Raw genomic sequence first — 27,295 nt, forward strand, 5'->3', positions numbered from 1 at the left:
GAAGCTCAAGTGGACTTTATTATAGTTATTAGAATATACAGGGACATTAGTGCACTGGTTGGTATTTCATTTCTCAGATTCAATGCAGCAGCAGTCAGATGTTGAAATATTGTACCAGCTGTTTCCTTTTTGTGCATTTAGATGTGTGGGACTTCTTTCAATCATCTTCTGAAAGATCCTTGAAGAACGGTGACAACTAGGCTAAACAATTTCTTCAAAAACTGCTCAGCCTTTCAAGCAAATGCCATAGATACTAAACACCTTTAATAAAAAAGTGATTAAGAAGTGCTTTTAACAGGGTGGTAGGACACTGGTAACTGATTTTATCACCCCCTTTACAGTCTTTTAAAGTCCATTCTATTCCATGATCTGGAAGTAGTCCTTGAAAACTTCATTATAACACTATTTCTTTATTACAAATATTTACATACTATATATTAGTACAACTTTTATTTCCACACTTTAACAATCCCATCCCTTGATGCAGTTACTATAAACCCTTGAGTGGTCTGGAAAGTTGCTATATCTGTGATAATATCATGATGTCCAACTGGTAGAGACTCTGGACCCTTCCGAGGGGTCTCATCAGTGGGCCCCATTTTTTGCTTGTTTTGAATTTCCTGTAAAGTAAAAAAATATATATATATATTTAGAGAAATGTGAGATTTGCAAAGAGTTATTGCCCCTTATAGTAGTTTGTCAGCACATGAAGACCAAAAAACCCCTCTTCAAACAAATAACAAAGAAAAAACAAAACCTTCCACCTTTTGATGGTTCTCTTATGATTATTCCTTGGTTCATTTATTTTCATAACACACAACCCAAGTCTTGATTTGAACTGACATAACAGCTCATTAGGGAAAATCATGGTCATTTGTCATATTTATTTCAATGACACAAACTAATTAGATTTGATGTTCCTCAAGGGAAAAAAAAGGTTACAGCAACACATACATCTGAGCTTTCCAAGAGTTTTTATAAAAACCTGTTCAACAGAAGGAAAATAAGAAAAGAAACATATGATGTGGCTCCTGCATGTGTTATTTAGTAAGCCTAATTTTCTCAGAAACAACTGTTTTTTTTCTTTTAAAATAACTTCTTCCTAACTATGTCAAAATCCAATGCTGACACCATCCATAAAAATTAAGAGAGAGTTGTAGTTAAAGGCATCATGAAATTAATGTAACCCAGAGGGCCAACCCAAAGGTAAGCTGAATAGGTATCTATCAAACAAAGCAAAAATACCTGAACCACCTCTGTGCCCTCAATTATCTTCCTGTAGTAGGAAACAGATGGGCAATTAGAACTTCCTGCAACAACGTATGATCTCTCAGGGTAAGCTAGATCCCAAAACCTAAACAGAAAGAAGAAAAAAAAGCTGTTAAAATTTTTAATCAACTCAATATGGCTGTTTGAAACCCGTCTTACTCTTATGGTGAAAATGAGTGAGACCAAATACTGCATGCTTTCCACACTTGGTGGAACAAAGACGTAGAGAAATCAATATTCATATCATGCTTAGACTTGCTATTTTTCTGTTTCTTGACATGCAGCCTATCAACTAATTTACAGAATGGTACACACTGCATCTCAGGGAAGCACAGTTTTGCACTGCTTTTGTTGAGAACAATTTTTGCTGCTCACTGATGCTTGCTAGTGAATGCATCTTCAGCATTATTGTTTTGGCTTCTTGGAGCTTACTTATGCAATGCTTTGCAGAACTTAATACACTGGCAAGGGTAGAAGGGGGAGTGTCAAACAAAAATGGTGTAGGTTTCATTACCTTATTTTCATGTCTGAGCCTGCTGTCAGTAATATGGGATTACCAGATGCTGGACTACAGTATATTCCATGGATACTGTGAGGGGAAGGCTATTAGGAAAAAGGAACATATAAAAAAGTACTATCAAAAGCTGTTGCCGTGTTTCACAAAGTAAATGCATTCTTTACCATATTCATCCATACAATTTCCAAATATTTGTGACAAATGCCAAGTTACCTTGTTAACAGGCCACATCTTAAAATATTAAAGTAAATTGCTTCATTTTGTTTCTTACAGTTCACAGATCAATGCAATGGATTAAACCCTTCATAATGTAATTTCCAAGATACCAAGAAGTATTCTCAATGATGGCAAATAAGAAAGAATATTTCTAACAAAATCAGGCAGGTGAATCATATTGAGAAGCATATGGATGCTCAAACTTTTACATGATGAAGACACTAAGGAAGGGATATAGCAGCAGAGAACTAGCCTGAATCACAAAGTTTCCTGTTTGGTTTTGCAAAGTGGGTGACCAAAATGAACTGAACTTGCAGTCCTTCTAGTACATACAAATTCAAGTTTAGGTGGATTCCAGATCTGCATTTGCTATGCTTATAGAAGAACATGTTTTTTTGTTTTTTTTTTTGTACGTAAAGATCTCCCAGACTGATCCTTCCCCAATTAACTCCTGGAAGCAGAGGAACTTCATGCTCTAAACTGTCAGTTAAGCGTAGCAGTGGCATTATATTACAAAATGAACATACACAAGAACAGATGCTTATGGACATACCCACTATCCCAGAAACTACAAGTAAAAGTATGTACAAAATGCCATACCATAAATGTTGGCTTTGCTAAAAATCTGTACAGACCTGCCTGGCTCACTGGTTTTGTGAGAATGCGACTGGATATAACAAGTGAACGTCACAAGTACATTCCACAGAGAGGGGAAGATACCAATGAAGATTCAAGTTAACACTACTGTTTTACAAAGGGAATTTAATTTTGACAGCAAAACAATTGTGGTGCCAAAATAAATACCAGGGCAAGTTGCTGGTGCAACTGGCAAGGCCATGGAGACAGGTAACCGTACTGATGCACAGCACGGAGTCTGAGGTTGTTCTGGCCCCAGCTACAGAACAGAAGTGGGAAGAGAAAAAGACCAGACCTGCAGTTCTGAAAGAGGCGGTGCGCTGCTGGCCCACAAAGTGAAGCGTCGATCACCAGTTTCCATATCCCACATGGAGACTTCATTGTTGCCTTGAACAGCTACAGGGAAGATAATGCCAATGCATACAAATAAAACATGTGGCTTGGCTCTCACTACTCACTTTACTAACATGACAGAGAGGATGGCACAGAGATGCTCTTCACTTGCTCTCTGCAGCATTTGTTAGTCTTGCTTTATCAGCCATGCATGCATTTTGTCGATTTCATCCCTTGATAGCACTACAGTGCCTCCCTTAAGAGAACTTTAATCTCCAACCCTTTAAAAAAGGTATTAAAAATTCATTGTTTCCTCCCTGGACAACTTCACATACTTCTTTAGGTATGATAGATGATCTGTTCAGCACTGCTGACTTTGGAGATTACTCCTGGGCAATTAAGACAGCAATCCAAAGTTATCAAGTTCAGTAACTACAATGAAGTTTCACACCCACGTTTAGTGTAGACAGGCAAAGAATCCTGTTAAAGGGACTATTTACATGCTTGGCATCAACTTAGCAGGCAAGGATTTTGAATAATATTCCAAAATGATTAATTTTGTCACTAAGTTATTTTTTAGCAGAGAAGAAAAAAAAATAAAAATAGAAAGCACAGAGTAACTTCCTTTATTTACATGTTTTTAAAGAAATTTGTTTAGGTCCCAGGGTGATTCATTACTAAAAGTAGTCAAACCTAAGAAGCAAGTTTAAGTAAGATATGAAACTCAAATCGCTCTCATTTTGTAGCAACTTCATCAGCTTTGTTATTGTAGGATTAGTTTCAGCTACTTATCCACTTCAGAATGTTCCTGACACAAACACTTAAAAGCCCTTTCCCTACACACAGCGTATGATGGGGCTACATGCGGTGAGGATGAAGCAGCTGTGAGTACACCAGATGAAGACTCTCAGAAGATTTTAGAAAGCTCTAACCCATGACACAGCTGGATCAGATTTGAGAGGCAGTTGGACATGGAACAACCTTCCAGTCTCTGCTGTACAAAGGCACTGAAGGCAGTGGCAGAATTCCCATCAACTTCGATGTATGGCACAAGATCGGGTTTTGTCTTTTATACCATTTTGTCCATAAAGAGTGATGTGTTAGCACACAGGGAGGAACACTCACAAGAGTTGTAATGCTCCAGAAGATGAGAATTGGAAAGGCTGTCGTTTTCATAATGGCTTAGCACTAATTATTATTTTTTCCTCTCTCTTTTTTAAATTTAAAAAGCCAAGAAGGGCACAGTGGTAGAATACAAGTATGAACTTCCCCTTTTTCCTTTCCCCAAGCAAAGCACAAGAAAAACTACAAGAGAAGAAAACAAACAAACAAAAAAGAAGACCCAGGGATTGAAGCAGAAGTTGTAACAGAAGCTTCTTTAATAACAACCCATGGCAACTATGAGGGTAAGTTTAAGATCTTTTACCTGCAATTACCCAGGACTGATAGACAGGATGCATGAGCAGGCGTCTGATTCGGGCCTTGGAAGGATGAGAATGGCTGGAGATTGGTAACTGAAACCTCATGTCCCAGCACGCCATGGTACCATTGCTTGTGCCTGGTGAGAGACAGCTGTCTACAGTCAGAGGGACAATTAAACGCGTTTTTACACAGTTTTAACATCTTTGTTGTGCTCTGTTTCTAGAGAGATGGGACCTCACCCTCAAATAATTATAGAACAAAATACTTCCCACAATTAGATCAGGAGGTATTTCCTTCCCCTTAGAGAACAACATATTCTAGTCAATCAAATCAAGCAGAAACTTGAGCTACAGTTATTGTAAAAGAAAACCAAAGTGGGGACACAAAAAGCAGCTCATAAGAAATACAGGCTTACCAATACACAGCCAGCATTGGTGTATGTCCACAGCAAATGAAGTTATGAGGCCTAACTTCAAATCATGTTTCAGTGTCCAAGCATTGCTGCTAGATCGCAAATCCCATCCAACCAGAGACCCATTAACTGTGCCATAAGCCAGCACTGACTGCGCTCCGGAATTGAAGTGATGCATGTCTACCACGCAGCCATCATCCTTCAAATCTAGAGACCTGGGTTAAAAATATAAATAAATAAATTAGAAACAGATCACAGAATCACAGAATTGAAGGGGTTGGAAGGGACCTTGAAAGATCATCGGGTCCAACCCCCCTGCCAAAAATATTACTCCCAAGTTTAAGACTCCTTTCGGTAGCTGAGGCCAACCAGCATTGTCTTCACATTACTTCAAGGCATCTGCCTTGGGAACAACTTTACACTCTTAGTGCAACGGATCCTTACACTCTCTGAAAACTTTCCGCTCAAAGAACCTGCAGGTCTTTTGCAGGCTAGTAAAATACTGTTGAGAGCTCTTTGCATGTTCTTTGCAGTGCTCTGGCTCTCTTTGTTTCAGATATTTCTCTCAGATTCATGTTCCATGCTTATCAGATATGAATCTACCCAGAGTCTACAGGCAGGAACGCATACCTTTTTTATTTTTTTCCTCTTCACTGTCATACTGCCAGAATTGTACTCAGCCACTCACTGTGTGTGCAAATGGGACCTTCTTCAGGCACAAACACAGCATACACCAAAAGGGAAACATGTCTCTGGTCTGTAGTTTACATCTCCATTAGATTTTGCTTACTTCATTTACAAACTTAATCCCAGTAAGAGAAGACATTTGAAACAAAAACCTTACTTTGGACAAAAAACAGTCTTTGAGACAAAGGCTAGATTTGATGGAGCCTGGATGTGTTCCTCACTCATGCTGGAAGATTAAGCTGCTGAATGAGTGCCAACTATTCAAAATCACGTACATGGAGACAGGTAAGAAAGGTCTAAATCATCCCCAAACATTCTGCTAAATAGTATCTAATCCCTCATATATTTGTGACCTTACTCACCTTAAAAGCCTGGGACAAAACACTGCAGGCCTAAGGCCAAAGCATTTATTGCTCATTTGTGAATAACCATCTGATGACCTCTAAAAAGAATCTCCAAAATTACTTTATAAATGTTAACATTATAATGGCGGAGGTAAGAAACTACCAATCCCAGTGCATAAATAAAAGAACTGAGAAATATTCAGACTGAGTGACTGGTTGAAGCTCATAATGAGACCGGTGACACAGGAGATACGAATAGCCTAGAGCTGTAAATCCTCATCCCTCCACTGTTGCTTTTCAACCTGTCTTTACAAAGCAGGATATGATCACTGCTTACAGCCTTCCAGGACAGCCTGGGATTGATCAGCCAGCAAGAAGCACGGAGCAAAGACGCGTTAAGTGAGGAATACACTAACAGCTTGAGCTGCGTGGTGAGATTTAAATGCTGTAAGTACATACCTGCTTTGTATTGGATGAATTTTAGGAGATTTAGGGAGCTTTGAAGCCTCAATACCAAGAAGCTGGATGGCCCCATTATCTGAAGCTATAGCCAAATAATGCGAGCCTTGGCAGAACGTAAGCGTCTTGACATGTCCTCCAATTCGAGAGTATGTCAGAATTGATCTGAACAAGAAATGAGGAGGGGGAGAAAGAGAGGAAATGTATTTTAAGAGAAGTAATTTTTATTTACATTACCACAAATACCTATTTAAAACCACTGGCTCCTGAGAGAGCTCTGAGAATGTTTACTAAGTGTTGCAAAACTAGAGAGCAACAAAGCCAGAGTTGCTTCTGCAAGCTTAACTGTCCATCTTTGACCCTTTAGGCTATGACAGTCTCCAATTGCAGCAGCACACATTTGTCTACTAAAAAATAACAGTCTAACCTAGATCTGTATCAAAGTAGCATACTGTAGTTACTGTTACGTAACTGATACTGCTGTCTACTGCCTCTTTTTCAAAAGTATTTTCAGGCATATCCTCTTCTTCCAAAGATAACTTCTTGCAGAGCCTGTCAGCCTCATATCCTCCTATCTCTGTTTCAAATCAACAATACAGCTTTCCCGCATCACGTATCTGGATGAGACAGTTTAGAATAAAGCTAATTTGTTGAAAACAAAACAATACAAAACAAACAAACAAACAAACAAAAACGCCAAACAAACTCAGATGGCTTTAAACAGCAGCACCAAAATATTTTTGTTTATGCTTAGAAATGAAGAGCCTGTAATTACAACTGTGAAGCACTCCCTCTGCTGTTTCAATTAAATAATGAAAGAAAAAGGTTTGCAAATGCAAACTATTATCTTAGGCTTGCATGCCAAGAAAAACACCAGTATATTTCAATAATAAAATCTCCAACATAGCAACAAGTGATTCGTATTTCCTCTGAGCTCTACTCCATTTTTTATTCTAAATAGTAGCCCCCATAGTCCTATGAGTTTTAAAACTACCTGGTTGTAGTGGTTTTTCCTTCCATTTTTTGGCTGTTCCAGATTTTCACTGTGCCATCATTTGAACAAGTAGCAAAAATGGAATGTTCATCAGAGACCCGAATGCGGTTCACTGCAGACTTGTGTTCATGGAGGTGAGCTACCAACAACCCTTTGGGACGCCATCCTACGGGGAAAACACAAAACCAGAAAGTTTGGGGTTAATTTTGTAACCTAATAGGAACAAGAAAATTCCCCTGATCTATCCCAGTATGTCTTCTGGTGGATGACAGTCATTATAGTTCCAAAGTATAGAAGGCCCTGAAAACACACAGGAAATGCATTTTAACAGTTCAAGGCAAAAGCTTTTTCAATTCTGAACTGAAGTCTATGGGCAGAACTGAGCAAGTGGTTTCTTTTATAGAGAAACTAGTGCACAGATCACCTGTAATCAGCCTATGCATACTTCTGTGCTCTGAAATGAAATCCCTTAAATGCCCCAAATGCACATAGTGAGCAACACATCTAAGCAGGCTTATGATTGTCTACGTAGTGCTTGAAGTGACAGGCTCAGAATTGCAGCACATGCTACACATCAGCTTTATGTACCTAATAAAACAAAGTTACAGCTCTACTAAATCCCAAGGAAACTTTATTCAAGTCCTTCAAAAAGAAATTGAGGACTTGAGCAGCCATGCAGTAACTCTTGCCAGGCAATTGTCAAGATTTGTGTGATGTTTCCTCCTCCAACATAAGCAAAGCAGACATATCGAGCTTTATTGCTAACAGGCATCTGCTTCAGTGAAGGATTAACACCAGGTGAAGATTAATGAAGTCAAGACTACAGCAAATTTCAGAGTAACACAGAAACTTTAAATATAAAAATTATTAACAGACATAGACCTGTTAGAGAAAGTACGGAAGTAGGCCATGAGGATGATCAGAGCTGGAGCACCTCCCTGTGAGGACAGGCTGAGGGAGTTGGGGTTGTTCAGCCTGGAAAAGAGAAGGCTCTGGGGAGAGCTTATAGAGAACTTCTAGTACCTAAAGGGGGCCTACAGGAAAGATGGGGAGGGACTCTGTCAGGGAATGTAGGGATAGGGCAAGGGTAGTGGCTTTAGACTAAACTAAAGATTTAGCTTAGATTAAACATTAGGAAGTCGTTGGGATTGTATGCACCCTCAGCAAGTTTGCAGATGACACAACGCTGAATGGTCAGTCGATGCAACAGGATGCCATCCAGGGACCTGGACAAGATGGAGAAGTGTGCCCACGTGAACCTAATGAGGTTCAACAAGGCCAAGTGCAAGGTGCTGCACCTGGGTTGGGACAATCCCAGACATGAGGACAGACTGGGAGAAGAACTCATTGAGAGCAGCCCTGCAGAGAAGGACTTGGGGGCTCTGGTGGATGAGAAGCTCAACATAAGCCTGCAGTCAATGGAGTCTGGGCTGCATCAGCAGAGGGGTGGGCAGCAGGGTGAGGGAGGGGATTGTGCCCCTCTGCTCTGCCCTCGTGAGGCCCCACCTGGAGTGCTGCGTCCAGGTCTGGGGCCCCCAGCACAAGAAGGATGTGGAGCTGTTAGAGGGGATCCAGGGGAGGCCAACAAAGATGATCAGAAGGCTGGAGCACCTCTCCTGTGAAGAAGGGCTGAGAGAGCTGGGGATGTTCAGGCTGGAGAAGAGAAGGCTCTGGTGAGACCTCATTGTAGCCCTTCAGTACTTAAAGGGGACTTATAAAAAGATGGAGAGCAACATTTTTGCTCAGTCAGATAACGATAGGACAAGGAGAATGGTTTTAAACTAAAAGAGGGGAGATCTAGATCAGATATTAGGAGGAAATTCTTCACTATGAGGGTGGAAGGGACTGGGGCATCCACCAGAGAAGCTGTGGATGCCCCACCCTAGATGTGTTCAAGGCCAGGTTGGATGGGGCTTTGGGCAACCCGATCTAGTGGGTGGCAACCCTGCCCATGGCAGTGGAGTTGGAATGAGGTGATCTTCTAGGTCCCTTCCAGCACAAACCATGTGATGATTTTATGATTCTGGCACTCAATCCCTTCTGTGGCTGAGCAAATCAGCTGCTTGTATTAGGACACATTATTTCATAAGTTCTAAAACTCTCTTCAAAAGACAAACGCATAACTTAGCTAAGCTCAATCAAAGTTAGCTACGTTAAAATGCTATCTGGCTTGATCAATTTGTAATTTTGAAAATTACAAGAAAAATCTTGTAATTTTCAACAACTTCCCTTAAATTGATGTGGTAGCTGTATACACCTAGCTACATGTATGTACCTTTATGCTAGATTTACCAAAAGACTTTAGCATCATAGTGTTGATCACTGCACACCTAGCTAGTACAGACTCTGCTAACATCTGGAATTTAAGCACATGAATTCCCCTTAGCCTGGAATCTCCATAAGGGATACCCAGTTACAAGCACATGGAGTGGACAATACCAGCAGAAAACTTTGAGGGCTAATCTGGGTAAATTCCAAACTTAATTTGGAGCATCAAAACTTAAGTTGGGGTCATAGGAAGGTGACAAATTTAAAACTGTGCACATTTCCTCCACAGTTGCCGCCAAAACCCTGTTCAGCAAAACCTGGGCGTTGCTCCTTTCTGGTAAAGAAAAAGGAAGAAGAGGTAAAAACAGCTTTCCTTCCTCTCTGAAAGCAAGTGTAGTGAGGGAACACATCTGTTTATGGCTAGGCACCTGTATCACCATTACAACTGTGGAAAGTGACAGGCTCCTTTGTAGACACGGGCAGCTCAAACAGCTCACTCCAGTATGTGTGCCACTGGTTAAGAAAACCTGGCTGAGAGTTTAAAACTTTCACACAGGATGGCTGAAAATCTGGAGTCACTCCCTGCGTAAAAATACTCACAGTTCTCACCTTCCAACAGCTATTTGTCCCCTTGCTGAAACCAAGCTACAGGCTGCTAAAGGATGGCAAGTTATCTGCCACATACCCTGTTGTAAACATCCTGCTTCATAAAACTCTCTGGAAGAGGTAGCACACCCTGGGCTTTACACCAGTGGTTTGGGTCCACTACTGGAAAAATAAAGATCTAGGTCCAGATCCTCTTTCATAGGTCACAGATATGTTTTGCTAAATAGGTGTTCTGCATAGCAGGCATATTGCCTAAAATTTACTGTTTTCTTAATGTTTTGCATTTTTCCTTGGAATTAATAGGTTTTAACTCTTCTTTTGTGTCTTTTTTTTTTTACCTGGAGGTGGAGGCTTGCTCTCCCACTCAGCATTCTCCATCATCTGCTTGGCAATTCTTTCTGCATTACACTGTTCTCGCTTTTGCTGGATCAGCTGCTGAAGTTCGGTTTTGCAAGTGGTGATGCGTAGCTGGTATGCAGATGGGGACACTGAACTGCTCGGTACCTGTATCGTCGGTTTCCTGGGTTGAACAACTGTTCCATCGGACGTCTGTAACAGATAAGCACTTAAAAGTATATGCCTTACATTTTACAATGGTAAATGTTTGCAGAAGTGATTGGTTTTAATACAAATATACAATTGCAACAACATTACTGACAGTTTCATATTTCAGATCCATCATGATATGAACTCAATCAAACATATCACTTTTGAAAACAATTAAAGAGTGAAAATTATAGAAAAACATAATCATTCAGTTACCCTACCCCATTTGCCTAGTCTGTTCTGTGTTCTACTTGTGGAAACTAATGTGCTGTACACACCTCCATGTGATGACTACAGGAACAGTTATCATTCTTAAGACTGACAGAATTACAGATTAGCTCCCAAATGATTAGTTGCTTATATTTGGCTTGAAAAATAAAAGTGGGAAGTGTTTCCACCTCAGTTCAGTTCAGAGCTAGCAGAAGTTAATTTCCAACTAGAAACTGAATAGAAAGCAGAGCTCAGTGTCAAGAGATGCTTCCCCAGCCTGCAAGGCTCCCTGCCCATCCTTCTGTAGCCAGTACCAAGTATTACAGGTACAGGATGTCTACATGCAGCTATGATGTGATACACCAGTTCCTATTTTCCAAGTTAAAGTCATGGTATCTCATCTCTTCCTCACAACATTTATCCAAGCATACAACTTGAGGAGAAGTCTTTCCTGGCAGAACAGCTTATCTAACAATTGGCTGTTATGCAAAGCTCCATGCCTTCATGCAAAGCATATATTTGTTAGCAAAGCTTTTCTGTTCAAGTCACTAAACTTATTTCCCTCCTCTTCTAATCCATATTTTAAAAATAAGAAGTTTAAAGTCTGCTACTCTGCTGGAGAAAAACACCAGAGAACAGCAACAGTTTAAAGTAAGTTCCAAACAAAACAAGAATTCCACTTCCCCGTAGTCCCACTCCACGTTAAAACAACTAAATCATCTCAGTTTAAGATGAAAGATGCAAAGATGGTGTTTTTCAGCAGTACCTGTGGAGAGGATGATAAAGCAGCACAAATGCCAGCTGAGGACTCTGAACGAAGTGGTTTCCCAGCTTGGATAGACTCCGGATCAGTTGTTTGCCCATGTCCTTTGGGTATCGGCTGGGAGATGTTAGATGGTTCCAGGGACCCAAACATGCTTTTCCATTCTTCATTTACATTTGAATCTTGCTTTACATGTTTTCTAGCTATAAGCAGTTGGGGCATGAGGGAGGGGAGAGAGAGAATAAATGCAGTGATGACAACGTTCATTTAGGCTGGTCATTGCTTTCAGACTACACGTGAGACTAATGTCTGCATGCCAATTTATTACGTATATAGTTAATGGAGAAAAACCACTGGTAGGTGGTTTAAGTTGGCTAACAGGGCTTTATGAAGCAAACAGAACACGTGGCAAGTGCTCTGTTTACACCTTATTAAACCTACAGTTGACTCATTCCAATATCATGAAATTTTCTATTTATAAAGCTGCAAAATTAGACTCCACGTGAAAAATTCTTCCTTGCAAGTGTTACTCCTTTATTGGCATAAGTCTGGGATAAGTTTGTAATAGAACAGTAAATAAATCAAATACAATCCATTTTCTATCAAAATCACATCATCTGTAGATTCAAGAATGTTATCTGTAAACAGGAAATGTATTTTCATCATTCTTTTGGAGCCACTTAAAACTGTAAAATACAGAAAGTGAAATGAAAACATGTGACAAATTAGATTTGGATGAAATCAGTGAAGAAAAGTTGAAGGCACGAAGACTTTGCAGACAAGAGTTTTGCATAAAAGAAATCACACTAAGCACATACTCCACCTACTAACTTTTAAATCCTGCCCACTCCTGACTCCAGAGGATGCACAAAAATTAAAAATCCTGTACTTATGTACTTTCCTTTAAAATTAGATGCAAAACGTTTGCAGAGAGTTTCTTAGTTATGGAAATAAGATGACAATAGTTACATGGTTTGCATATATTTCTGTATTTTACATCTAAAACCACAGAACTTAACAGTGGTATACAGAGAAGGGACCTACAAGTTTGAAAGAGCTAAGAGGAAGATCAAACATCACTTAGAAGAAAAACTTTTGAGGATACAGACAACTGGAAAAAGGTTAGCAGAAAGTGGATTTAAAAGGTGAGCCAGGGAATACGAGAGGTGTTTTTCTGTGTGTTTATTTTTGTTGTTATTTTTTAAGCATAAAGGAAAGCAGGAAACAAAGTAAAATGAGGGTGGAGAGGCAGATGAACTCTAAAGTAAAAAAAGTATATACTTGGATGAATGACAGCACTCCTCAGTGCTAGCCTGTTTGACACCTATGCTTCAGTCTTCCCCATACCACCTCAAGAAAGCATCCTGGATTTTCAAATTTAAAGATCTCATCACTTCTTAAGAGGAAACAAAGATAGTAGAAATGTATCCTTCACAATTTACACTTACTTACCATGGGTCTCTAGTCCTGTTTGTTGCAATCAGCACATACAACCTGTGCATATTGCTACTGCAATGTTATTTAAGAATATTTTGCTTTTAAGAGTACTAATCTTTCACTGTTGTAGAGAGTATTCCAGCCCCTCACATTTCAAATAGCAGCAAACTACAGAGAAACTGCACTAGATTTCCTTATTGCAAACTGTGAGGATGGTGAAAGTTACGTAGGATGAATTGCTGAGTAAACTAAAGACTTCGTTCTCTGAAGGAAAAACAATACTTTATCTATATAGACCACAAAATATACCAACCACGTTTGTCATCAGGCTCCTGTTTTGTTTTAACAAGATCCACTTGTCTGCCAGTTATTCCCAGAGCTGACAAGTCGATCACTCCTTTCTGACTGCTGTCATGTAGGTGGCTCTGATCCACTATGTTGGCTTTAGCTTTATTTGATTTTAACATAAAGTCTTTCAGTGCTAACAGTTTGTCTTCTTCCTCCTCAGTCATCCCCTGCAGAATGAGAGAAAAGATGTTATTTCTTTTTTGAGCAAGAACATGAATCAAGGCATGAAGATGCAAGCAGCAGCAAGACTAATGATTGGCTCAGAAGCAAAGGGATAGAGCAGCACATCCCCAGAACTCAAGACACCAGTCTATCATTCATATGATATGAGCTTTGGGTAAGTTGCTGTAGTACATCTTTCTTCTTCAGGTAAATGCCTAGGAATGGTGAAAAAGCAGAATTGCATTTAATATTGGATCACTGTCTGGTGCAATCTGCTTACTTGCCACCTCAGCTAGTCTTACAGCCCACAAAACATAGGAAAAACAAACAAAACCCAACCACACACACTTAGCTGCAGTCCTTCCTCTTCCCACTTCTCACTACTTTATGTGGGTGATTCTTAGCATTCCCCTCTTCACATGTAAACCTCAAAACTTTTCAGTTCCCTTTGGCTTTGGCACTGTTATTTGCATGTCTGTCTTTTCAACAAATGCATACTCTTCTCTACAGCACTCTACACAGCCCGTATTCTGTAATACTGACATATTGTGTATGTCAGAAATTGAGACATACAACTGAAGTCTATAAAAAGAGGATATATTTGGGAAATCCAGACATAAGGCCGCCCTATTTCTGGTAGATCTTATGAGACTCTTCCATGACTTCTGAACTCTTTGTCCTGCAAGCATATACTGAAATCAGTGAAATCAATAGTTTGAAGGATCAGAACCTCAGACCAGAAGCCTCTAAGAGCACCTGCAGGGTTACTGTAGAGACATACAGAGCCCAAGACTCTCAAATTACAAATGAAAAACAATCACTTGTGAAAGTAGCTTCTTCAGCAACTGTGCAATGGCAGGGTCCTCGGGGGGTGGACAGTCAGGGAGAGCACCATTCCTCTTCTTCTGACGCATCTGAAGGTGTCGAAAGAGGCTTGTGATATCCTTCGATCTTAAGACATAATCGAATATGGAACGGCTGACAGGCTCTTTAAGTACACTTAGCAGAACTATTTCTTTATCTATCTGCAATTCAAAAAGAGAAACCAGTCAACATGGAGGATATCCATATAGATATGGAGAAATCTAACAGTAAGTGCTGTAGTTTCATGTCTATGACAGTTTTACTTTTTTTCATAGCTCACAAATCAGTAACTGGACAACTACAAATATTAATAAAAATAAAAATGTCTTCCTATGAAGGATTGCTCTAAAAGCTACTTTTAGACTCTGTCCTGAAGAGATGCTTTTAAGCTTACAATAACAACAACAAAATGATCACACTAGGACATCAAAATTATTGCACGTGATTATGCCAATAATCTAAATTCAACTTCTCTCCTTTCTCAAAAATAAAATCTCTCCCTGTCCTGGTCAAACCAGATATATCAGATTTTCTCAATTCTCTTCCTCTGTTCTCCCAGCAGTCTCAGAATTTTAGTTTGGCATTGTTAAGTGGAATTAAGAATTCCACTAGTAGTGCAACACTATTTCAAACTGTGCCACTCTTTGTCTTACATTTACCCTCTAAAAGTATTAAATAGAAGAGCTCCTGGATCAGTCCGATTACTGTCTTTTTCCTTCAGTGTACGCAATAGTATAAGGATGCACAAGAATGCAATTACATAATAATCAAAAGCGTATTGTGAATTTAGTAAACAGTCACAAGAAACCAATGGGTTGGGGCATAATTTAGAATCATTAACTGTGGAAGTCCTTATAAAGACTGCTCGTTACTATTAAGACAGAGAACAACAACTTTCAATTCTGACAGGTGGTGATTCAACGTCTGGGCCTTACTCCTCATAACAGGCTGTCTACATGAAATACAAATTCAACATTAGTCTAAAGTGAGGATTTCTTCATTACAACCCAACTCCCTGCTTGCTTACTATATTGAGTACTGCGTAGCAAAGAAAAGATTCATACACTAAAAATGAAGCAAGTAACGAACAAGACAGATATTTATCAACCAATCCCTAAAACACAGCAAAAGCTGGTCAAGGAGAGGTAAACAGAGAAAAATATTATTTTAATTAAGGTGCCAGCTGCATGATTTCAAAAAAAAAAAAAAGGTTAAACACATGATGCTCTTTTCAATGCAAGTACTGTGACTGTTTCTTATCTATTTAAAGACCTGAGAGGAAATCTACAGGTCCTAAAGTTGTACACAAAGATGTCGAGGTAAATCACGTTACCAGCATCATGCAGGTCATTCCAAGACATACTGTGTTAGGAAATGGCTCAACTTACTCATGCTGAGCACTCTGCTCTTAGTCTTGGGCAAAGCACACAAGTAGCACTGCGAAAACCACAAGCCAGCAACACTAGCAGACTGTTCATGTTTTCAGCCAGCAGGGCAAACTACTCTTGTAGATGAAAGCACAGAGCACAGAAACACTTGGGTCATAGCCAACTTTCCATGCCTTTTAGACTTCTACAGAGTAGTGCAACATCGCAGCAGTGTGACTGCAAACAACAAATTTGAGACAAGCCTTTCAAACATGCATGGCAACAGCCATTCAGTCAACGTTTGCTGAGATCAAAAAACTGTATCACCTCTACACTTACTAGAAAAAAATAAATAAATCTAGTAACCAGAACCATGAGAATGACAGAACTAAGAATTATGACTGCTTGGGGCATATTCATATAAATAGTTGAAATATTACCTGTATTATTGGTTGTGTGATAAAAGGATTGAGGTATGGCATTAGCTTGCAGTAGACATCAGCAATATTTAGATACTGTGCTACCACAGTGATAAAGCCCACTGCACCGTAACGTATCCACAGATTAGGATGGCACAGGAAAGGTGCTGAAAGAAAATTAAGCTGTTAGAATACATCATTCAAATTAAAGAGAGAGGATCGTCATGTATATGGCAGTCTGTGATATGATTTCCTTCCCTAGAATCACCCCCCAAATTCAACCCTTTGTCCTGCAGAGCACCAACGTTGACAAATGGATTGAGAAGACTATTTCAGAGAGTTTACTGGGCTTGTGGTGCTCAGCTTCCTTGCTGTTGCCAAAAAGCTTGATTTTCCTGTTTATTCATTTCAATTCCTAATTGTCAACTCTAGATTTGGAAAGGAGACTAAGCCAAAAATAAATGCTAACCTTAATCTGGGCAGTTACAGAGAACTGAAATAACAGTGGTTTATTTTTTTAAATTTTTAAGTAAATACTTTATTCCTTCCTTCTTCCACTTTTTTCCTTGTGCAGTCACTGTTTATATCATAAGATTACTTCTCAGTTCCCTTGTTAGACTAAAAAGTCTGTCTCAATTACGTGGGTTTTAAGAAGTTATAATCAAGGGACAGTATCCAGTCATGAGATATAACCACGGATCATCTGCCTCAAATTCTGAATGCTTTTGAAAAGTCGTAACAGGAAGAAGCAGACCGTTTCAAAGATGAGTTGGTCTTTTCTTTTCTACAAATAGCTGGTGGATGCCTAAATTAAGCTGAAAAGCCTGATGAGGATGTAGAGGCCAACTCATTTTTTAAAGTTCTATAATAAATTGTAAATGAGTGAGATGGAATTTTATGGTATTCAAAACAGGATGAGAAGGGATCATGTATTGTCTGAAAGACTGGATTCCCCTGTTCATCAAAGGCCAATGGGTAAGACAGTTTGCAAGATATGTGCCTGACCAACTTTCAGAAAGGAACTAGGGATCTGAGGTTGACATGAAGAAAAGATCTTAAAGCAGAAAGTTTTCAGACTTAAGGTTTGAGAATTGTGTTTTTTTTTGCCATCCTATATAAAGTCAGAGAAGATGTTTTCAATTTGTTCCATAAAAGTGATTTTTTTATTTTTTAAAGAGTTCTGAGCACTAACAGAGTCCAACAAGCAACAATTTATTAACTTAATTTCAAGCAGACTCTAAAACAGTACAACAGGTTTGCATATTGGACAGCTAAGCTGGCTATGAAGCTTTATGCAGTATTAAGTTTTCCTCAATAGCAAAACAAGGTAATCTCCAGCATTCCAACTTACCAATATCACAAGCAAATTCATAAATATGGGGCTTTTGCAAGAGGCCTAACTGGCACATACAAGTAAGAGCATTGAGGGCCTTATAAATGACAAATTCTTCAGCATCACTGAGACCTTGCTGAAGCAGAGGTTTCAATATCGATGAGCTTTGCCAGCCAACGTAAGCAGCAACACCTGAAACATTAACAAAACAAAAAGAAAACACATAAAAATCCAAAGTAGCACTTCCTTGCCTTTCCTCACCAAAGTTTAAAATCTCGATCCTCTGGAAGGCAAGGACATTTTCCAGGAAGTTATCTAAACAAGAAATATGTGCATATATTGAGACAGCAATGCAGAAAACAAACATCGAGGCCTCAGTCCTACAAAACCGTGAATGTGCAAAACGCAGGATGTGCATTAACATTTCTTAGAAGACCAGAGACACGGAGTATAATCAGAGATTTAAAAAAAAAAAAAAAAAGTGTTAAAGACTAGGAAGGGCACATACTTATTTCTAATCTTATTTCAATCTTTTAGATTGACCAGCACCACCTTGCAATAACACAATATAACATGGGAAATTAAATGAGATGATTTAACATTACTAAACCTACATCTTCCACTGACCCTAAGTTAAAAAAAAAAAAAAAAAAAGGGCTTCTAAACTCTTATGTGCACTGGCTGCACATAATTAAACATGAGTTAGTTCACTTTTTTAAAAGTGCACAAACTTTGGGTAACACAGCATAAGACAAAAATACAAATTTAGAACACGTCTGTGGAGATTTTGAAGAGATACTGGAAATAAGAGGGGTTAAAAATGCAGGCTGCATGTCTTGGTTTTTACACTCAGTTGTACTACATCTCTCTACATGCCTTTTGCAAGAAACCATGGCACTGTGACCTGTGCTTTGGCTACCCCATTGGTCCCTCTAAACTAATTCTGACAAGCTATCAGCATCACATCTTGGCAGGGTTTGCCAGTGCAGCATTCTGTAGCTTCTGTTTGTAATGGAACATGTGCATATCATAATGGCCCTGCTGGAAGTTTGGCTGTGCTCCTTTTTCTTGCCATGCACCAGCACTACCATTTTTTTTAACTCAAATACTGTAGTCTGCTATGGGAAAATTTTCCTGGCCTGAAAACCCTGAGCAATAGTTATATGGAATAATTTCCAACATAAGTGGAATATTAGATACACTAGACAGTTGATACAAAAACCATCATGTCACTGGCGAGGTTTTTAAAATTGTTAATTTGTATGAACTGATTAAAATCTTTCATTGATGTTTTAAAGCGCAAAAGTTTTCAAATTATAATTTTAACCTTTAACAGTTCATAGTTTTCATCATATGAACAGGTCAGTTGAGGTTAATGGGACCGTGCATGCATGTAAAGAAATGCATCCACTAGAAGGCTTTCAGAAATCTTAGCATTTATTTGTTGTAATTTAAATTTTGCAATTAGTGGCTTTAGAAAGGATTAAAACAAAACAAAACAAAAAAGTTTATTTTTAATGTTAATCTAACCTAGCCTTAAATGTGTCAGTCTCATTTGTATGAAATATTTGGACCAAAAAAAAGTATATTTGTATTTACATTGTCTCTTGTGCACTCCATCAAGAAACATTTACACACAATAATGCAGCAGGTCCTTTCCTAAGAATTATACACATCTTTAATAAGAAATGACTTAACAGTTTCCAAGATATGCAGAAATAAAATTTACATTTTACCTCTATGCTGGCTGAAAACATACACTTACCTACAATGCTGTCGAAGAAAGCTCCTCGAAGATGCCAGTCATTCTTATCGTTTAAGAAAGTGATCATATGAGACAGAAGAACATCATTGGCTTTTTGACGTCCAAAAAAGACACAGAGACGTGTTATTCCATTTTCCATTAGTGTTTGTTTCACAATATTCTCTGGGTCACTCAGCAAAGTCACAACTTTCTGCTGCACCATTTCATGCAACGCTTGTAACTCTGCAAGAGCGAACGTTTGGATTGGTGAGAAACAGCATGTGCACATATCCTGCCTGTTGCTAAAGGAGTTACACTGATACACCATCCTGAAAAACTCCCTGAAGAACTTGCTGAGATCGACAATGCCACAGGATCCCAACAGTTCCAAGGACTGGCATACAAAAAACTTCAGATTAAGCAATAGGGTGAGGGTAAAGTCAAAGACTATAGAAAAGAGATATTCTTCCCAGAAAAGAGAGACATTCTTCCCAGAAAAACGTAATTCTAAATTTGTCATAACTTCAACTCGGATGAACCAACTCATCTCACATATAGGTGAAATGCAGATGTGAAGAATCATTAGAACAAGTCAGCAGCAATGTTACAACAGTAAACAAAGTACTTCAAGACAATTCTGGCTTTACACTTTTATTTGACTGTCAGTTTCCATATTTGTGAACTGACAACGGATCAAGGCTATATTTTTACTTAGGTGTGTAGATTAGCTTCATTAAGGTCAGAGAGAAATAAACAATACTCCAAAAAGTACTTCCAATTTCATTCAATACTAGCAGTCACCCTAACAACACTGACAAAACACTTTGAAAGTGACCTCACCCCTGGCTTCTATTCCATGATGCAACTAAAAAATGAACCACCTCCATTAAGTGGCAGTAATAATACTGTTAATGCATAAGCTAATACTGAAAACCATATAAGGGAGGTTTTCAAGCATATAGCACAAAATTTTCTGATAGCTATCCCAGCTTTGCAGGAGTAATTACCATTTGCCCACAGGCAGTCACAAGACCAGTTAATTTGCTTTCTACAACACTGTCAGTCACATAGAAAAGTTGCCTTCTGGGTTCAAATTTCTCAGGCTCAGTTTCTGCAAGCATGAAGAGAATAGAACTAATCAAACTTTTCTTCCTTGCATTACTTTTATCTCCAAGCTATTTTGAGGAATAGAGGACAGTATTTCTTAGAAATGTAGCCTGTGAGATGGACCTACCTTTCTTTCATGCTTAAGCAATTCTCAACACCCAATGGCTTACGTGAAGAACTGAAAGGAGCCCTTTTTTTCTTAAAGGCATTGTTCTGCAACTATTTAAAAGATAATTGAAGCACATATTTTTCCCTGACAAATGGAGTATGCACGAGACATTTATCATTACAATTAGTCACAGATCTATTCTGGACTAAGTAGATTAAAATGACACATTTTTAACCAAAAAGCTCTTCCCAATTTAGAAAAGTTGCCCAGCATTATTCAAGAAAACTATGTATCACTAAAAGGCATTGAAGCTGACACAAAGGCCACTTATTTCTTAACCCTCCTTTCCAAGAGAAATAAAAAAAAAGCTATCCTTAGAATTTTAATTCATTTTCTGTGTTATACCACAGATTGGCATGTTACTGTCCAATGACTTCCACATCTTCAGCATCTTCAGACAAAAGACAGACAAAAATTGCCAGGTGTATGAATAGAAGGGGAAGAATGACTGAACAATACAGTACTATGATTACGCTAGAACTTGTCAGATTTTTCAAAGCTAACCCTGCCTGGCGCTTCAAAGGAAGTGGTATTTGGAACACAGCCACCTTTACGCAGCTAACTTATTTATGGGGCCATGAGTGAAGCAGGATATTCAGCCAGTCAGTCAGCATCAGAGCCAAATACCTTGAGAATTTCTGGAGAAGAAAAGTGTGCTAGTTTATTTATTTTTGTCTTTCACAGTGTTCAGGACAGAGGTGTCAGTTTCTGCATGAAGCTGTATCAGACACACTTTGATACTGGTTGAGGCAAAGCACTCTTCTCATTTAAAAGGAAGGCAAAGCTTCAAGCGTTGAGTGAAATCAGTACTAAGCAGGCGCTTTGGCCTATGATTTGCTGTTATAAGCAGGCAAGGTAAGCAGGCGTGACGATACCTGTGTCATAGTTATCACTAGGCTGAGATGTTTCATCCATTTCTTCACCATTTGGTTCATTTTCCATATTTAGGTTTTTCAGCTGGACTAACTCCAGAAATCTCAGAGCTGTTTCTGCCAACAACGCTATGTTTTCTGCAGAGGAAAACATTTTGGTTAAGAATTGTTCTGTTTTGCCAATTTACACCCTTCTGATGATCCCTTACGAGACACTAAAACCACTCAGAACACCAGTCACAATAGGCAAACAGCACTGAAATTACACAACATGTTCTGTTAACCCACTTCAGGGACTCGTGTCCCTGACCACAGAGAAGCTACTGAGTACATCACACAGTAATGTCATGGAAGCAAGTGGAAAAACTGTAAGGATATCAAATGTAACAACAACTAATTTTAGTCTTCTAGAAGTAGCCCTAACCACTACCTAATCTCAGGCTAATGACTCAGTTACTTGATAGAACTTAAAGGCCAATTAACCCAAATCAACAACCCAAACAAACAAGAAACCAGCATGCCAGGACATGTACCCTAGAGAATAACAACAGGGCTACCCTTGAGGGCTGGATTCCAATGTTAGGACATTCGTACCCATATTTATCCACGGGATTTGGCACCATTCTGCTGTGTTTGGAAGCTGCTGAAGCGACCCAAGCTATATGGGTCAGGCCGCTGCTGGCACAGGAATAATCCCGTCAAGGCTTTAGTCCCACTTAGGCAGTCATTCTGAGTCTCATCCAAGACAACACCAGCATGCCGATGGAGACTGTACACAGCCCAGATCAAATCCGGTAAGTCACCGGTCTGACCACTTTCAAACAGTGGCCGATGGTAACACAAGTTAGCTCAAGCATTAAGCTGCCTTTAAAAACATATTTTGTTATTTACTTATTGAAAGATAATTGCTTTCTTAAAAGAAAAGCTACTTGAATTGAAGGCAACTTAGCCAGATAACATCTACAATTCAAATAACTGTCAAATTTCAGAAAATATTCTAGCTGCATTGAAAATAAAGGCAATCCACTTAACATGAAAAGAGAAACTCTGTTTAAGCAGATGCAATTGGAATCTGTTGAGTAGTGAGATCTGTAGCCTTTTTGCAATTGTAGGAAAAGAGATAGCATTTTGGTTTTGTCCATTTCAGTTTATTTAACAAGCTCAGCTTTATATTAGTTAAATTGGAATTTTATTACGAACAGACTGGAATTTTACAAGATTTGGTTTTGTTGTGTTGTTGTTTTTTTTTCCTAGTCTACAAATAAAAGTGAGGCTTGAGAAAAATGTTTCTTCTATACAGCCCTAAATGTGGAAGACCAAGGTAAACAAAATCATCTGGTTCTATTCACTACTATACATTGCATTCAATAACGAGCTTTATCAGTTTATTTAGTTAAAAAAAAAAAAAATCCAGCCATCACCTTCAACTGAAGTATGGACTTGTAAATTAAAAAAAAAAAAAGTAAAAACATGCTAGTCATAGCAAATAAGGGTAATTGGTAAATAGAAAATGCAGGTATCATTACAAAACTTTTCCTGAACCACCAGAAATCAGATATCTAAATAAAATATGAAGAATACATCTGCTAAGGTCTAAGTCAATCTATTACATAAAAAATAATATGATTTCAGCTCCAGATATCAAATTTCACTCTGTGGGAAAATAAGTCTGAAGCATAATAACAAACTGATGCTTTAAATCGAGTTTCATATTTATTCGTTCCAGTTGGGCTGCTCCAAGCAAACAGTTTGAGCTAATGAAACATCAATTAAAATAAATTTATAAAAGCTGCAAAGGGTGGGTAAGCTCAGAAAGCCCTGTTCACATACTTAGATACACATGGCTGCTTGGACACGTGGCTTTACTTGTTACATTCTTTTTTATTTAGGGAAGAGATGCAGAGCTGCTTCCCTGAGCATGAGGATCTAAACTCTGACTCCTTCCCTTAGCTGTGAGCAGACTTGCTACGTGCTACATTCAGGCCCTAACCCAAAATGAATATACACATTCTGCAAGTTCTTTTCACATGCAGAACCACGGAGGAGAATGAATGTCAATTTATACACATAACAAAAAAAATAATCTAGCAAAGAGCAAATGGGTTTTGTCAATTATTTTACATGTAATTATTTACTTTGGGCACAGACCTACACTAGAAACTCATTTGATAACACAAGCCAACTCACAGAAATTATTAAGTTGCTGCCACCCCCTAAATCAGTTAGCTTAGGTGAATATGGGCATCTTTACCTGCAGGAATTTCTAAGACATCTGGAGAGATTTACTGAAACAGAAACAGCAAGCTGTGGGATCATTTTGAGTAGCCCAGAAGACAGTTAAGGAAATACAGGAAAAAAAATAAAAATAAAATAATAAAAAAAAAAGATTTGGAAAAAAGATTTGGAGTTGTGACTGGATTTCCTCTTACCAGCATATGCAAGTCTGACGATAGTGGCTTCATCTTGGGCCAAGTGTGCAATGCCCGGCAGGATGTATTCTGGATAAATGTTAATATCATTGCGTGGCACTTCTTTGACAAGAGCAAGAACTTTAGTTAGTGTCCTCACAGATTCTGCCCTCACCCTGGGCACAGAGTCGTTGCTGAAATGTAACAGATAAGGAGTAATACGATCCAGAAGAATCTCTACACTTAATCTTGGTGCTAAATGAAGGATCAGTTCCAAAGCAGCCAGTTTTGAATCACAATATTTGAGAGTCTGTAAACAGGAAGTTATCACAGACACTAGAATAACCAGCCCATTCTCTTTTGTCTCTCCCTCGGCTTTCTCTGTGCGGTCATGCCCACAGAGATTGTGAATGATGTTGTCCAGATCTTTACGTATGACCAATATACGCTCATCTGCCGATACAAACGTTTCCTTGGCAAACTGGGCCATGTAAGGCTGAAGGAAAGTGTAAAATATTTCAGGAAATGCATTGTTACGTTGCTGTTTCAAATAATCTTCAGCTGCTAAACGTTTATCTGGCTCACGATGGACCATCTGAGTGACCTTGAGAAAGGCAGAAGCAGGAGGAAGTGGGAGAGAAAGATTAAAGGTTTAGACATTTGTAATGAAAAAATAAAAGAAAAATCAACAAACAATTTGTCACCAATGTAGGTGAAAAACTACACACAGATTACACAAATGATTCTACTGCTGTAGTCCATCCTTACCAGTTCTCTGATACTGCGGTCTTCGATTTTGTTTAGAACTTGATCAGGGGAGAAGTGGCCATTTCTGTAAGCCAAAAGTTGAGATAAATCAAACATGGGTACACCTTCTGTGAAGAGCTCTGCTATTACACAGCCTGGAAAAAAATAGTCAAAGATATCAGAGGATTATAAGCAGACATTTTAACTTTGTTTCCTATATGTGGACAAGCTCAGAACCTACGTGAATCTTAACTCAGTTAAAAATGAGGCAAAGGAACTGACAAATTAGCTCGTGGAAGTAGGACAGCATTTCCACCTCTAAAACCTGGCTTTTGCACTTGATCCCTGAAACATCTCCCAGGTATTCTATTTCGAACCTGCCAACAGCAGAGGAGTTTGCAATTAGGAAACATGAGGCACTGATTTCAACCACCTGCCAGCTGGAAAATACAACACCAGAAAAGGAACGCACATCACTGTCACATGGAAGAAGTCTTGCAGTAAATCAAGTGTGGACCAGGCAGGAGGTCAAAACTAAGTGGCCCTTTTACAGAAGGCAAAGGAATAACCTCTACTTCCGCAGTGATGCTGGGGGACAGCATACAGTCACTCAAACAAGCTCAAAAGCGCAGTGAGAAATGACAAGATTGCCAAACACATCCCCCCTGTTGTGTATATGATACATGTCTTCTTCAAAGGCTCGTGTCCCATTCCTGCAGTTTACTCCCAAAGGTCAGCATCCTGCTGTATCAGTGGAGCAGCCTGGAAGTTTGGCCATAAGAGCAGCTGGTGAAAGTGCAGTTACCTTTACCTTTACATCCAGATTATTATTATTATTATTATTATTATTATTATTATTATTATTATTATTATTATTATTATTATTATTATTATTTTAAATAGGCCAAACATATGGCTTTCAAGTTACTCAAGACAAGCCCGAGACTCAGGACAGGCTCCTACAATGGGGCTCTATCAAATATTTGCGAGAAGCACCATGAGAGGAGCTTACTGAGTTATCCAGCTTCCTACTTGTGGGAAAAAAATTAAACAAGAAGGGGCTTTGAAAACCAACGTCACCAAATTGCACTGAAAACTGGGACAGTCCCCAGGCAGGTGGATCTTAGGTGTGCCACTGACTGGTTCCTCCTCTTGGGTCCCATGAGACATACAGTATGCATCCCTGGGACCTCAGCCACCTCAGCATGATGTGCTTAAGTTTTGTGGCTTACTCTATTGTGTCCATACTTTTTCTGTGAATGAAAGGTTTGGCATTCAGTCTTAATGCTTAAAAGAAGCAAGTTTTTCCCACATGCTGTTCTCTTAAGCCCACTGTAGAAAAAAATAATAATAATAAAAAAAAGAAGTTAAAATTGGTTAAAAACAACCAAAAAAAAAAAAAAGAAAAAACACACAAAACTTTTTGTGCACCCCTGACACAGAGCCATGAAGAACACACTGATCTCTCCGGATCAAATACCTGCAGAAAAGATATCCATTGCCCGTTTTAACTCCCCTCTCGTTCGCTGATTGCTATTTGCCAAGTCCACCAAAGGGGTCGAAGGATCCCGAATATTCTCCAGCTCCGTAGCAAACATACTTCCATCGACAAAGCGCTCGGGAGCGATGTAGCACGTTCTCCTCCGTGAAGTGTCAAAGAAATAATTGAAGTCAGCGGGATTGTCTTCGGGGAGATAGGTTGGCTTAAAACTGGCAAAGTCGGTGAGAAGAACCCAGTTCCAGCTGGTCACCATGATGTTCTCAGTTTTAATGTCCCCGTGGCGGACTCCGGATTTGTGGGCTTGGTCCACCGCGGTAAGGATCTGGAAAGCGATCCACCTTTTTTCAATGTTATTGAGGAATGGCCTGGTGCTAATCCGATCGTAAAGGTTGTCCCGTACGTACTGCCTGAAAAGCATGGCAGCTTTTTCGGACAAAGTCGCTTTCTGAAAGGGGAGGCAGTTCTGCGCTGAGTGCAACCTTATCTTCAGCTCCTCCAGCTCTTGCTTGTAGCTGGTCAGGGGTAAGGTGGGATCCTGGATGGCAAACACCTTCACGACCACCAGGCCCTCCCGGTGCTTGGCTCGGGCAACCTTGAAGAAGCGGGTGCTGCCCAGGCTCTTGTCGTACTCGAAGTCGTGGATGTCGGAGAAATAGCTGTCCACCGACAGGATCTGCGACGGGGCGATGCCAGCCAGCTGGTTCCCCATGACGGCGCACCGGCGGGCGGCACCTCCCAGCCTCAGGAAAATAAATAATAAAAAACACAATTCACACTATTTTACACCAAACAGACCCAGCCCACATCGGCAGCATTCACAACTTTGCTCCTTTCCCCCCACGGAGCCCCGGGGCGGCCACCGTGTCCCCCCCCACCCCGAGCGGGCCCCGCCGCCGCCGCTCCGGCCCCGCTGCGGGCTGCGCCACTGGGGGCTGTCCCCCACAGCGGTCCCCCACCATCAGCCGAGCCCCTTCCCCAGCACTCACCGGCCCGGCACGGCTCGGCACGGCCCGGCACGGCTCGCCCTGGCCAGGCAGAGCCGGGACCCCCCTCCCCGGCCGCGGGATGGAGCGAGGCGGGACTCAGGGCGGCGGAACCGGCACCATGAGGCGGGCGGGGAAGGGGCGGTGCAGGA

At 39.8% G+C, this 27,295-nt stretch overlaps 1 protein-coding gene across 1 annotated transcript; it reads right to left on the reverse strand.

Moving 5' to 3' along the window:
- On the reverse strand, window positions 1-27,295 carry PIK3R4 (phosphoinositide-3-kinase regulatory subunit 4). Its single transcript, XM_068674529.1, has 20 exons — window positions 27,147-27,295; window positions 26,140-26,900; window positions 24,681-24,814; window positions 23,934-24,516; window positions 21,508-21,642; window positions 19,378-19,599; window positions 17,631-17,804; window positions 16,301-16,446; window positions 14,451-14,654; window positions 13,433-13,634; window positions 11,686-11,885; window positions 10,502-10,712; window positions 7,290-7,455; window positions 6,296-6,460; window positions 4,809-5,020; window positions 4,398-4,529; window positions 2,934-3,034; window positions 1,784-1,872; window positions 1,246-1,354; window positions 1-620 (listed from the first exon to the last, which is right to left on the reverse strand). The coding sequence occupies exons 2-20, from the start codon at window positions 26,867-26,869 to the stop codon at window positions 450-452; spliced, it is 4,086 nt and encodes a 1,361-aa protein (XP_068530630.1). The 5' UTR covers window positions 26,870-26,900; window positions 27,147-27,295; the 3' UTR covers window positions 1-449.

This window comes from Anas acuta, chromosome 2 (genome assembly GCF_963932015.1).
Source record: "Anas acuta chromosome 2, bAnaAcu1.1, whole genome shotgun sequence".
Lineage (NCBI taxonomy): Eukaryota > Metazoa > Chordata > Aves > Anseriformes > Anatidae > Anas > Anas acuta.